Source organism: Colossoma macropomum, unplaced genomic scaffold (genome assembly GCF_904425465.1).
Source record: "Colossoma macropomum unplaced genomic scaffold, Colossoma_macropomum, whole genome shotgun sequence".
In the NCBI taxonomy this organism is placed as follows: Eukaryota; Metazoa; Chordata; class Actinopteri; order Characiformes; family Serrasalmidae; genus Colossoma; species Colossoma macropomum.
The window spans coordinates 20,445,609-20,459,753 of record NW_023494792.1 but is presented as its reverse complement, the minus strand read 5'-3'; the positions used below and the strand labels follow the sequence as shown (position 1 = coordinate 20,459,753).

Below are 14,145 nucleotides of genomic sequence, written 5' to 3'. Positions count from 1 at the left end.
TTTCCAAGGCAGCAGGAAGTCACTTCACAAACCTTTTATCTATCAGCCTATTTGATCTGTCCCTTCACTAGTACACTGACTCAGCTGATTAAGTGAACAATGTGTGAGAGCTGCAGCTTTTCTTTGCCAAACAAGGCATGCCAGAGATCTGTCATGTGCAAAACATTACATAATTCAGTAAAAGATTTAGCCTAGGCTACTAAAGTGAACATGAAAACTTAACTAGAACTGGCAATTTATCCTAAAAATCAGTTGAAAGCTGGCACTCTAAAAGTTTCTCACCTTGTGCTGGATCAATTTTCAGAACCTCAATGTTCTGATCTCAACAAACCTGGTTAAGATACTGAGTAGGCACCAATCAAAGGCTGAATGCATCATTTGCATTTTTATGATGTCATCACATGGACTTCTCACAGAAAGTGTTTTACAGTATTTTTAAACTACAAAAACACAAAACACAAATATTTTGATACAAAATATGAAGCCAATTTCATCAACCCTATCACATACAAATTACAAAATCATATTTTGTATTTGATATAGGTATTTCAACCACATGTATCATTAATACTGCCCATTCATATACCAACATGTTCCTTTCACACTTGTCACATGTGCAGTAAAGTACTGTACAACACCATTAAAGTCCAGAAATAATCTTTTTTGAATACTTTATTCTGACATTAATAGGTGTTAAATAAATTTACAACAGACTGATCCACATAATTAGATAAACACAACACTCTCCCAAATGCAACAACTCTGCTGCTGTAAATGATCACTGGCTAGTTTAGTTCATATATATATATATATATATATATATATATATATATATATATATATATATATATATATATATAGACATATATATAGTTAGTTTTTGTATGTATATGTAAATATATATTTATATTTTTATATGTATATATATATATATATATATATATATATATAATATATATATCACTAGAAAAGACATTTGCCATTTTTTCTTCATTGTGAATGAATGTTGATAACCACTGTGTTGAATTTGAATCTAATTACTATTGAGATTAGTTGCAGAAAGCATTTCCTGCCATGATGTGATCTCCTTTCACAAATGGCAAAAACTTTATTTTAGAGATGGCATACCGGTATTAATGGGAATCAGTATCAGGTCAGTATCAGCAGAAAATGCTGGATTGGATACTGGAGAGAAAAAGGAGTAAATCTGAGCCAATCCTGTAACAAATCAAGTCTGAAATAGCAGATACTCAAATTATGTGATGTGACACTGTTAGCTGTGTAGTACAGTGAGCAGTTCGAGCATGATAGCCTACTTTTACATTTAAAAGAAATAGATCGTTTTAAAGTGCAGTAGTTTTTAAAGCAAAAATACCTTATCATACTGGTATTGGAACTGGTAAAGCACTGTAGATACTTTCTAGGTGCTTAGCTTGTCATGAATTTTCATTTAACTAAATATCAATTTACATCACATTAACTTTTCCCTAACCATAAATATAACACTCATTCTAACCCTAAACATAAGCTGCTTCTGCAATTGAGTAAAAGTAGAAGTACTCTTGAATAAAATGACAAATATTCTTTCTATATTTCTACTAGAGTTAAAGTACAAAAGTACTTACATGTGAATGTGATTAACCCCCTAAATGGCCAGGGCCCACCGGCGGGCTGCCAGTTTTATTACACACTTCTATATCCTAAGAATAGCTCAAGAGGTTTGCACTGAAGTCTCTGTAGTTACTGAATAATAAGCCTTAGTACACAATAAGCCTGGGATTTAAAGGGGTGAAGTATCAAAAGTACTCTGAGTTATTACAGATACTGTGTAATACTATTGTGATGAATACATTTTTATTAAGAACTCTGTGACTGCAGATACGAATAGATAACTCAGCTGAGAGTGACATAACTTGCCGCTCAAACTTTTGTAATTACACAAGATCTACAATAACTCAAAGTACTTTTACTTTAATACTAAAATATATTCATGAGACAGTACTCAAACAGAGATAGAGAAAGAATACTTATACTTCTCATCAATTAATATTTCACCTAAAGTATTTCTACTTTTTTTTGTTTTAGAAGTATTGTGCTTTGTCCACCCCTGCTTCTTACCTTATCCCTCGTAAGTTTGACCAAATAGTGTGTTAACAATATGACCGCCTGTACATAATCTTTAGGAGCCTTTCAACATAAACTGAGCTCCAAATTTGCTGTGAAAGTGCCAGCACCCCGTAGTATGCATTGTGTGAGGGCTGTTATGTGAACCTCCAATTAGCAGTATACTGTCAGCAGAATTGCAGTAATCACTGCAGCACCCACTTCAGTTTATGTTTCACCATTCATCATGACACTGTTCGCATTTAGAATCAGGAATACAGCTCTGATTTCTTTCTTTCTTTCTTTCTTTCTTTCTTTTGGAGATTTATTTTTTCTGTGGGAAACTTTTGTCTTCTGTAAAATGTTCATCTTGTGAGAGAAACAGCAGATAAAAGGTAACTGGCACAAGTCCACTTAGTACACTCTCAGATAAAGGTTCCAGTAAGACATAAAACACTAAACACTGTTAACGCCGACTGACGCAGATCTATTGTTAAATCAAACTCTGGTGTCTGATGTATAACGTTGAAGCCAGATCTTTTCAAGAACGACACATTTCTCCTTTTGGATCTGTTGAGTTTGCCTACGGCATCAGAAACCTGAGTTGATGTGTATTCTTGCTGCTGAAATGAAACACGCCATAAAGTTCAACTTCAGAAAGGATACTTTCTGTTCAGTGCATGGCGAACGGCCTGAGGCTGAAAGTGTTGATCTTTCATGGACTAATGAATACACTGATCAGGCATAATATTATGACCACCTCCTTGTTTCTACGCTCATTGTCCATTTTATCAGCTCCACTTACTATATAGGTGCACTTTGTAGTTCTACAGTTACAGACTGTAGTCCATCTGTTTCTCTGCATAGTTTGTTAGTCCCCTTTTACCCTGTTCTTCAGTGGTCAGGACCCCCATGGACCCTCACAGAGCAGGTTAGGTGGTGGATCATTTTCAGCACTGCAGTAACACTGACGTGGTGGTGGTGTGTTAGTGTGTGTTGTGCTGGTACGAGTGGATCAGACACAGCAGTGCTGCTGGAGTTTTTAAATACAGTGTCCACTCACTGTCCACTCTGTTAGACACTCCTACCTTGTCAGTCCACCTTGTAGATGTAAAGTCAGAGACGATAGCTCATCTGCTGCTGCACAGTTTGTGTCGGTCATCCTATAGTCCTTTATCAGTGGTCACAGGACACTGCCCACAGGACACTGTTGGCTGGATATTTTTGGTTAGTGAACTATTCTCAGTCCAGCAGTGACACTGAGGTGTTTAAAAACTCCAGCAGCACTGCTGTGTCTGATCCACTCAGACCAGCGCAACACACACTAACACACCACCACCACGTCAGTGTTACTGCAGTGCTGAGAATGATCCACCACTCAAATAATACCTGCTCTGTGAGGGTCCATGGGGGTCCTGACCACTGAAGAACAGGGTAAAAGGGGGCTAACAAAGTATGCAGAGAAACAGATGGACTACAGTCTGTAATTGTAGAACTACAAAGTGCACCTATATAGTAAGTGGAGCTGATAAAATGGACAATGAGCGTAGAAACAAGGAGGTGGTCATAATGTTATGCCTGATCAGTGTATGTTGAGAGGGAGTGAATCCTAGATAAGCTCTCTCTCTCTAGGACGCACATCATTTGCCTTTCCTTTCTCTTATGATCTGATCTGATGGTGTCGTCAACGAAAGCTAGAGGTAAACAGTTGCTGAGCATTTGTGACAGTTACACCACACCAATCCTTTTCACATAGATGGGAGTTCATGTGGGGGAAAAGTCCACCATGAACAGCTTTTATGGCCAGTAAATGCTGATAAGGTTTCATCTCGTCTCAAAGGTTGGGTCTGAAGCCTGCTCTTTTATCTGCCAGTCCTGTATATGTGTTGTGTGAACAAGAACCCGACAGAACAAAGAACTCCTGATGCTCCATCTTTTCCTTTAACTGATCCACAGAACAGGGACCAATGGATCTAAAACGGCTTGAATTCTCACTGAAAACAGTTTTCTGTCTCCTGGTTGTGTTCACCGCCAACGCTTTCGTTCAAACCTGTAAGTGCTAAACGCCGCATGTGCAATCTGTTAGAATTTAACGCACAATGTTTTCAAAAATAATCCTTCACAGTCTATATAACAATAATATCATACATGCTGTTTTACTGGCTTATGGTTTGCTTAATGATGTGACTATTAGCCTATAAAGATGATCATTAGGAAGGCAAATAAACACATCAATTACTGGTGCTAACATTTTCTGGAAATTAAAAATACTTCTACTTTTATTCTACGTTCATTCTTCTACTTTTAAAACTACTTTGTTTAGTAAAAAAAACTTTTTATAGCTTTATATGATATTTATGAATATGGTAAATCATGGAAGTATATTGATGAAACATCTCTAAAACAAATGGATGAAGCAAATTGTCGATGTTGCACAAAAATCTTGCATTTCCATCTTTGGCATTTTTACTTTTTATTGCAAAATTTGAAAATGCCAGTTACTCTTTGTATTGTGTTTCATGATAAATGGACCAACAGAGATGATCAAGAATTATTAAGCAACAATCTGGATACATTAACCTCATAACTTCCATTATGAGTTAAGAATGTTTGTTGCTTCTCCTTAAACTTACCATTTTGGAGATACAAGGTTTTTGTTCCAACAGTGACAAAATGTTCACTGTAAACTGAAGTACTGAAACGTAAATTTTGGATTACATAAATAAACGACTCACTCCCAGTGATCAAGTAATAAGGAATATGTGTCTACAAAGCTTCCAGCGGCAGAACTTTATCCTCACATTCAACTACAGTTATTAGCTTGAATTTATATGACTTGTATCACACTGTTTATATTTGTATTGTATCATACTGAATATCGCCTTTTTGTAAGTTCTTAGTGTGTGAACAACTTCTCACAAAATATGTTGTCCGCTGAGCTTTACATTCACTCTACATGTCCCACACTGGAGAACAAAACAGACTGACTCTGATTTGACTCTTCTTTATGGTAACTCTTTGTTACAGTATGCACAGCTCCAGACACAGTGAGCATAAAAGAGAACAACGATATTGGTCAAACAGTCGCTACATTAGCTCTGGAGGATGGGGTGAGCGTCGTTATCACAGACAACCCTCATGAGGCTTTCAGCATAAATGGCAGTCTGCTGGTGGCAATCATAGTTCTGGACTTTGAGGTAATTATCACTTTCACAGTCCCCACTGTATGTAATTTATGGTCCAGAAGATGACGAAGATACAAGCTTTCCAGCTGTAACATAAGTCAGTTCCTGCTATTCAAAAAAAAAAATAAAAAAAACAGATGCCCTCTGAATGATACTAGAAAAGTTCCATTCATTTTCACTATTTATAACTTGTATGAAAGTAAAGAAATACACATTTATGTGCATGTTTACTTTAATGTGTTTGTCCAGGCTCTTCCTGTTGAAGTTCTATTTGTTGGGTTAGAATGCAGAAAAGAAGGAGAGAATTCAGTAAGCTTGATCTTTGTTATATTATCATGTTATATTATGTTTTATGATGTTATACTTGATCTATGCTACAAATTATCATGTATTATGCTTTTACAGAAAAGTAGTAGTGTTTGTTTTGCTTTGTGAGGTCCTGTCTACAATCTTTATTGTTTCTGTGGCGTAAGCTACTGTCGGTCATACTACAATGCAAAATGCTTCTTTTCAGGTACCTAAACGTGTGACTGTGATTGTGGAAAATGTTAATGACAATCCTCCAGTGTTTGCACAGAGCCAATATGACCTGTCAGTTGATGAGGTACATCTTACATTACACTGCTTGAAAAAGGCAATGATGAATTTACATTCCTCACTGAGAAGAACAGTTATTGCCAGTGGTAACTGAAATGATGTGGTCTCTCTTTATGATTAGCTAACAAATGTTGGTACAAGTATCGGCAGAATTGAGGCTACAGACCTCGACAAAGATCAACTGTACTATTGGCTTGAGTCTCCCATGGTAAAGTCTTAACTGTTTTCTGAAAATAGTCATAAACGTAAATTAAGGTCAAAATATCACAATTTAAACGGTGTCTTCTGTCTTATTTTCTTTTTTTCTGTCTCTTTCTCTCTTTAATTGTCGTTCTCAGAATGAATTTGGGCTGCTGTCAGCCATCAATCCACAAATTCAGGTGCAGACGATTCTGGATTATGACACCACTCCAGAAGTCAATATGACGCTCTTTGTTCAGGCAAGTCTCAGCTCTTCTAGACAGAGAAATATTTGACCATCTAAGGTGTAATTTAACAAAAAAAATTACTCTCGAGCACACTCTATAAAACAACTAGCTTATCTATGTAGCACAGGAAAAGTCTTGTAGCATGTTGATGTTTATTCTTTGCCCTGAAAGTCTGATGTAGCCCAGTGACTAACTGTGTTCTTGTCACCTAAATCTGCTGAAATTTCAGGATACACCTTTAACAACATCAGAGACACCATCTCATACTGCCTCAACCTCCGTCAAAGTCTTTGTCTTAGACATCAATAACCGACCACCGTGGTTCCAGCCATGCACAGAGACCGCTATTGGCTTCACCAAAGTCTGCCTCAGCTCTGGCTATGAAGGGAAAGTCAACCTAAATGAACTAGAGGTGTGTACAAACTGAGCTCTGTCCATGCCATTACATAGCAGCACTGATTGATGCAATAGGTTAAGTGTCTACATCATGGAAAACTCATGGAAAATAAGCCATGGGTTTAGAAGGTAGTATGTAGTACACACATGTCATATTGTCCATATACCAAAATCAGAGTGTAAAAAAACAGCCAATTAGTTGTCTTTGTGAAGTCATAAAATTCATTTATTTGAACATGGCAGTCAAATTATGTTTAATTATTTCATGTTTAGTTGATTAGTGAAAATAAGTTAACTCTACAGGGAACAAATTAAAACATAGCATTTTCTGGTCATTTCTGTGCATACTCTCTATTTATTTGCTAGTTTAACACAGTGCAGTCAATCAAAACAGAAGTCATTTACACAAATGTCTTAAAGGTACAGTAACAAAAACAACCTATTTAGTTGTTGATACAGAGAACTTTAAGTTCTGCTACATGCTTTCCAAGCGTGTAGCAGAACTTAAAGTGGCCATCATGTTTTTGCTTCTTTGATAACGAGAATTCACCCTCCCTTTTCTTATTGTAAATAATAAGTATGATCCTCCATTTGTCAAAATTTGTGTTCTCAAGCTTCTCACGACACAAAATGGTTAGCCAGCACCAGCAGCAACTACTGATTCTTCCTCTTTCTATATCTTCCAACCGGTGCTGTAGCGCCATCACATTCAAGCTGCCTCGGTTAGAAGTGAATCTGCTCCTTAAATAGACACGAAGGCCTCATTCTAAGCTAACAAAAATACAGTTCCTAGTTACAGGTGATGCAGTTACATGCCGCTCAACAGCAGAATTAGATTTTCAGGTAAAAAATAAAATAATCCTCCTTTGCAGTAAAATAAAGCTCTGCTAATCGTTCTAACAAAGCTTTAACAATAAATGGTCTTAAACACTGAAGTTAATGTATAACTGTTAGTTCACCCTTTAACCCTATGGTTGGCATGCAGACTGCTTGTCACATAGCAATCCAGACAACAATATAGTCTAGCCAGCAGCTAACTAAAAGGCAAAGAAAGAGACTTAAGATGAACAATGATAATTTGGTGATGACTGGACTTATTTGCATTTATAATCACTTCAGCTGATTTTCTGATACATTTCATCTGCAGCGAGAAACTGTCGAAGGCAGCTAAAAGTCAGATTCTAATTTTTCCATTCCGCCTTAAATGGTGCAGCAGTTAATGTTACATTCTGGTGCCTTAGGCACCATTTAAGGTGGAACAAGAAAATTCAAAAAAGAAGCTGGTGAATGAGATGCTGACTTCAGTCTCGTAAAAAATTAAAGTTTGAGAGACATTTTACAAGAAACTGTTCTACTTTTGCAGAAAAGTTTCCTGCCTGAGACACGAGAAAAGTGGTTACAGCTGAGCTAAAGCTTAAGGTAGAGCAAAGTAAGCCTGTGTTTTTGTCTATAGGCTTACAGCCAAGAGGGTAAAATGGAAATAAAATGTTGTGGCTCCCAAGATGGTTTGATTTTTGTTGAAAGGAAAAATTGCTCTTCTTAACATTTGCTGGCCTAAATCTTATACACTGCACCTTTAAAGATATCATATATATATTGTTGTATTTTTAAATGCCATCCTCCATCTAATGATACACCATTGTTTCAGCGTCGTCTATGTTCTTTAACAACATGTTCTCCAGACTGATTAATGAAAGGTTTTTCTTTTATAATTACAGACTGGTGCTTTAACTCTTGAGCCTGGTCCAGTGCATGCCATTGATGGAGACAAAGGCAGGAATGAAGAAATTGGCTACAGAATTCTCGCAGGTCAGACAGCAGATCAGAAACTGTTCTTTGTAGTGAATGAATTTTCTATGTTCCACAGAATTTCAGTCTGAACTGTGCACACAGCTCCTCCAGCCAGCATCTGTTGACTGGATTAACTTAGTCAGTCTCTGTCGTTGAACAGGAAATGAGAATGATATCTTCAGTATTGATCAAAACACCGGCAGCATTACAATGCAGAAGGCAGTGAGTGTGGCAGGATCAATCGCACTGACAGTAATGGTAAGAAAACGCTCTGCTGATTAAATAGAAGGCCTACATTTTCTTTTTTTTTCCAATTTTGGTTTCCAGTGCTGCCAAAACTACCCTCTTTGGTACATACATCTTCATGTGTAATTATATCAAAAGATCAAAGCACCTGTGAAAAACTCTTGTTCCAGCTTCATATTGTATAATAGATGTTCACCTGTCCTCCATGTGACCTTATGGAAAGCATCTCATGTGCTAAGCACAGTTTTAACCCTCTCTGCAGGCCTATGAGGTGTTGACTCCAGACCAGCTTGCCACCACCACCGTCACAATACACGTAGTCATCAGCAGCCTCCACCCGCCACAGTTTGTCAAATCCAGTTATGAGGGCTTCATCTCAGAAGACGCAGACGTGGGCAGCCTGGTGCTGGAAAGCAAGACTGGCAACAAACCCCTGCAAGTTCAGGCCACAGACGCAGACTTCAGTGATGTAAGAGTTTGGATATTTTATTAAATTAATGCTGGTGTTTATTTTTCAGATTTTCATGCATGAATTTTTTTTACCTTATTTAGTCTAGTGAAGAGTCTCTGTAACTCTGTGTGGGTCATGGTTTGAAACTAACTGTCAGTAGTCATGCACTGAAGACATAATGAGCTGCTAGATCAGTAGTAAACCAGTGCAGTAAGCAAATAGGGGTAAAAGGGCTGGAAACTCCAGACTTATAAAGCTAATATGTCCACAAATGAGAAAAGTGGCTCCTAGAAAGTTTGGGATGACTGCCCTGTTCAGCAAGATGCATCACATCACATTGCTGGTATTGAGTTATATCTCATTACTACACTAAAATGGAGAACAACAGCCAATGACCAGAGGGGACAGAGACCCGATGCTACAATACGTTTCTTCACATGAGCACTATAAAGAAGAATCTCTTTTGGCGTACTTATAAGTGACTTCACTGAAAACTCAGGGCTCATTTTACACACATTTATAACATGTTTTTGTGGATTGCTTTGTAGGGAGTGAATCCTGACATTGTTTTTGAGGTTCAAGATGGCAGTGACTTCAGAATCACAGCAGAGGGCTTCATACTCATGACAAGTGCAGCTTCTGCAGGCACGATTGAACTCAACGTAAGAATTTGACTTTGAACTGTAACTGGATAATTTCGCATTAACTTCAAATACACTTTTAGAACTGTTCTTTCTTGTTTCATCGTGTTTCATCTTTCTTGTTTTGTTGTAGATACGTGTAGTTGATACTACCAATGATGAATTCGGCACAGCCTCTCTGTCTGTGGAAGTCACTCCAGGTGAGACCAGATGAAGATCACGTGCTGCTCATTATCTCATCCTTATTACCTTCCATCCTTAACAGTGTCTGGAATTATAGCCATAATAGAAAACAAGAAACTATCCTGATAAAAGTATTTCATAAATGAGGAAACGCAAGTCGCACTTTACCCGGCTTTAAAAGCATCCCAGCGCTGGACTTTACATAACAGTGAGGAAATGTTGCTTGCTTGTGGGGTTGGGAGGGGAGATTGCAGGTGTTAAGAGGTTTGCGGGAAGGTCTTTTTCTATTCAGCCAATTCAAGAAATGAGTCCTGCTCTGACAAGAGGAAATAGATGGATGATAAATGCTGATCATAACGCTGGGCAATATATCTATGCCAGTACACCAATGTTGGTGCCACAATATTGATTTTTAGCTTTAGCAGTGTTAATAGATCTTGTACAACATACAGTCATATGCAAAAGATTCAACACACCTGGTCAAATTGCATGTTTTGTTGATTTTCTAAGTGAAAATTTACCATATTTTGTAACAGAAAATGTTTCTGCAGATTTTAGTGCAATTTCTTTATATTTAGTTTATTATATGGGAAAATAAAATAAAAAATATATCTATATCTGCCAGAACGTTTGGATAGGCCACATTTTATGTTTTATTTTTCCTCAAATATGTTAAATTCAACAAATAAACAGTAATTATGCATTAACATGTGCAGAAGTGTGTTCTCTGTAGAGGATGCGTAAATTTATTTCCACATGGACAATCAACAAAGCATGTAATTTGGCCTGGGGTGCCTAAACTTTTGCATTTTACTGCCTATTATATGCTGCATGTTTGTTTTTGAAGAGCGCTTCAAAATACATAAAAACTTCATTGAAAAAAAAAGTTTCTAGTTAATGTTTACAACACAGTGTAAGGTTTCATTCAGTGCCATTTTAAGAGAAGCAGAACTGAACAAACCAGTTCAATCAAAACAAGCTGTATCAGGTTTGTGAGACATTCTTTTAGCACCGAGTAGCAGTTGTGAAACTTTTTTTAATGCAAATGTAAATATTATTTGAAAATACATATCTGAAAAATATCATGAGGGTGAATTTTATCAGCCACGCCCAGCATTAGCAGCTCACTTATTTCTTTTAAATTGTAATCAAGTTCTTGAATTGGCCTGATTGCAATGGACCTGACAGGTGTTACTGCTCTTCCTTTAGGGGTCCCTACAACCACTACAGAAATGCCCACCACAACCATCCCTACCACTATCATAACCACAGACATGATCACAAGCCCTGCCGAAACCACAGACATGATCACAAGCCCTGCCAAAACCACAGACATGATCACAAGCCCTGCCACAGATGTGGTTACACATCTAACAGAGAGCTCCTCCAATCCGGTTACCGTTACCACCTTCCCCAACAGTCCTCCCAGTCCTCAAACAGGTACATGCACGCAGAGATATGCATGCGTATGCTCACACACGCGGAGTGCCCATACACATGGCCACTCATACATTCCGCAAAAAGAGTTATGCTGCTTTGTAATAATTGCCCTACACCGCATCGCTTAACACCATGCAACCTCAGCTCACTTCAGCTGTTGAATGGGTGTTTGCTATTACTGCATTTTTGAGCTTTGCTGCTGCTGCTGCATGTGGGTGCATGTTAACGTGACATGCATTTAAAGGTATCTCTAGTGTTGTTTTTAGGGTGCATGAAAGTCACTGATTGCAAGATTCTGATTGATCACAAACATCATTATTAGGAATCCAGCACACGGCAATCGCTGACATAAGTGAATGATGTCTATATGTTTTTTAATACTAATATTAATATTGTGAAAAAGCATTTGAGTGTCTGTCCTCACCCTTCTTTTAGAAGCACTGCCCGGGCCGGGGGGAGACTTTAAGACGGAGGATATGGTGGCTCTGGGGGCCAGTCTGGCTGTAGTGCTACTCATCTGCCTGGTGCTCATCGGCCTGCTGGTGTACCGCCTCAAACAGCAAAATGCAGACTGGAAGAAACTGTCTGAGGCCAGCATCTTCCGCAGCATGGTAGGCCATCTATAGCTTAAATAAATGTAAACACATGAATCTTGCGAGGCAGCTGAGTGAGCTGACATTAGATCTGGGAGAATTAGAAGAATTTGCAGAGACTGATTTTTTCTTCTGCTGTCATCATGCAAACCAACATTTTATAATTGTGTGGTAAACAGTCATATGCAAAACTTTAGGTGTCCCTTATAAAATTACACGCTTTGTTGATTTTCCAATATATGTTAACACATTCTCTACACAGGACTTAAGTGTGGCATTTCTCTGCAAATTTTCTATATTTCCAATATGTTAAATTCAACAAATTAACCGTAACTGTGTATTTAAATGTGCAGAAGTGTGTTCTCTGTAAAGGATGTGTTTAGTATTTTTAAAGTTACTTATTTTCACTTACAAAATCAACACAACGTACCATTTAATCAGAGGTGCCCAAACTTTTACATATGACTGATTTCATGGATAGTTCACTAGGAGCATCAAGCAGAAGTGCCTGAAAGGGGTACACTTGTTTTTTGGTACTTCATCCTACTAGATGCTAAAATAAGCAGGGTAAATCCTGTTTCATATTTGATAAATATAACATTTTAAAGTTCACACAAACTTAGAATATGAGGCAAGTTACCTCTCTTGAAATAACCACTTTTCAAACACAAAGCATTTAAGATTTTTTAAGAAATTGTTAAAATTTAAGAATTTTAACATAACATCATCCTTGATGTTATATAGTTTTCTTGCTTATTAGAAAATCTTCTGCAGCTCTGTTCCTCATTCTGGACACATTTAGACTTTCATAAATCTTATAGCTTTCACCAAATTATTTTAATCCCATTTAGTTGTGCTGTAGTAGCATCACATTAGAATGATTTTATAGATGTATCTGCAACAAAATAGATTTTATATAACTGAAAACAGTAATTGCCAACATCTGAAAAGTGACTGAAACATTACACAGTGATAATGTGTCTCATGGTTGTTCTGTCATTGGTGCCTGTAGCTGACTGGGGGCCCATCCGGGCCTAAAGACGGAGTGCAGTACACTAATGAGGGCTTCCAGAATGACAGAGATGCAGACAGTGTGAGCTCCAAGCAGGCAGCGGAGTTGCCCCTGCCGTTGGGGCCGGCACTGAGCCGCAGTGTGCCACAACAGCCGGAGAAACAGAGCAGCACTCCAACTCTGCAGAGCAGAACCAGCGATGACAGCGGCTCTCCTCCTGCAGACTCCAGCAGCCTGAGTGCCTCAGACAACACAGACAGTGAGAAGGAGGTGAAGCCTATTCTCACCAAGGAACGGCGCGTGGAGGACGGCTACAAAGCGGTGTGGTTTAAGCAGGACATCGATCCCAATGTCAAGGAAGAGGTGGTCATCATCCCCGACAGTGGAGAGAGGGATGTTAGCCACGATGAGGAGGAAGATGATGAGGAAGATACAAACATGTCCATGTCCACACGGCGAAGAGGCTCAGACTCAGATGATGATGACTTGTAGCCTCCTGATGTGAGGGTGTTGCGGTAGCGGTGGTGGAGAACTGTCAGTCAGCACTGCACTCACACTCATCAAACTAGTGTCTCACCAGCAAAACTTATTTTGCTTATTCTGGTGAATCATAGCTAAGAAGGGAATATAATACAAGACGCATTGCTCACACTTTTACACAGTTTTGACAGGAATAAATACAGTCATGACATTTTTATGACGTTTGGTTAGGCTGCACATATAGTACTGTGCGAAAGACAGTGAACATCCTTCATTTATTTAATTAACAGTCAAAACAGCCATTATGTACAACTCATTCATTTTTTGGCTTCAGTAAAAAGCACATGACATACTTAACAGAAAATTACACAGAAATTTCAACAACTAAATCTAATATATTTTTTGTTTAGTATTTATTGTGTCCACACTTTGCCTTTATTTCAGTGTCCATTCTTTTCAGGACACTTGCTCTCAGGAATCTGCAAGGATATTTTTCCACACTCTGAAAGTTCAGTCTTAGAAGTTGGTTGCATTTTCTGCTTTTCACATTCAGTGGTGTTGAGGTCTGGACTCTGAGATGGTCAGTCCATTGTTCTCGC

General features: G+C 38.1%; 1 protein-coding gene across 2 annotated transcripts; it reads left to right on the top strand.

Moving 5' to 3' along the window:
• The first annotated feature begins 3,901 nt into the window (after positions 1-3,901).
• On the top strand, positions 3,902-13,997 carry cdhr5b (cadherin-related family member 5b). Of its 2 annotated transcripts, XM_036576479.1 has the most exons (15): positions 3,902-4,155; positions 5,131-5,300; positions 5,538-5,597; positions 5,803-5,892; positions 6,007-6,093; positions 6,224-6,325; positions 6,543-6,725; positions 8,428-8,518; positions 8,661-8,758; positions 9,009-9,215; positions 9,746-9,859; positions 9,972-10,038; positions 11,231-11,461; positions 11,897-12,072; positions 13,067-13,997. In XM_036576479.1, the coding sequence occupies exons 1-15, from the start codon at positions 4,071-4,073 to the stop codon at positions 13,556-13,558; spliced, it is 2,253 nt and encodes a 750-aa protein (XP_036432372.1). In that variant the 5' UTR covers positions 3,902-4,070; the 3' UTR covers positions 13,559-13,997. The 2 variants fall into 2 exon arrangements, with proteins under 2 accessions (XP_036432372.1, XP_036432373.1); XM_036576480.1 differs by lacking the exon at positions 11,231-11,461 and having other exon boundaries at positions 3,914-4,155.
• The last annotated feature ends 148 nt before the right edge of the window (positions 13,998-14,145 follow it).

What these genes read in the sequence shown, in the direction of transcription:
- cdhr5b (XM_036576479.1), top strand. Translation starts at nt 4,071, where the DNA reads ATGGATCTAAAACGGCTTGAATTCTCACTGAAAACAGTTTTCTGTCTC. An exon ending in CAATCGCACTGACAGTAATG is followed by an intron (nt 8,759 to 9,008) that starts GTAAGAAAACGC and finishes CCCTCTCTGCAG; the next exon opens with GCCTATGAGGTGTTGACTCC. An exon ending in GTCTGTGGAAGTCACTCCAG is followed by an intron (nt 10,039 to 11,230) that starts GTGAGACCAGAT and finishes CTCTTCCTTTAG; the next exon opens with GGGTCCCTACAACCACTACA.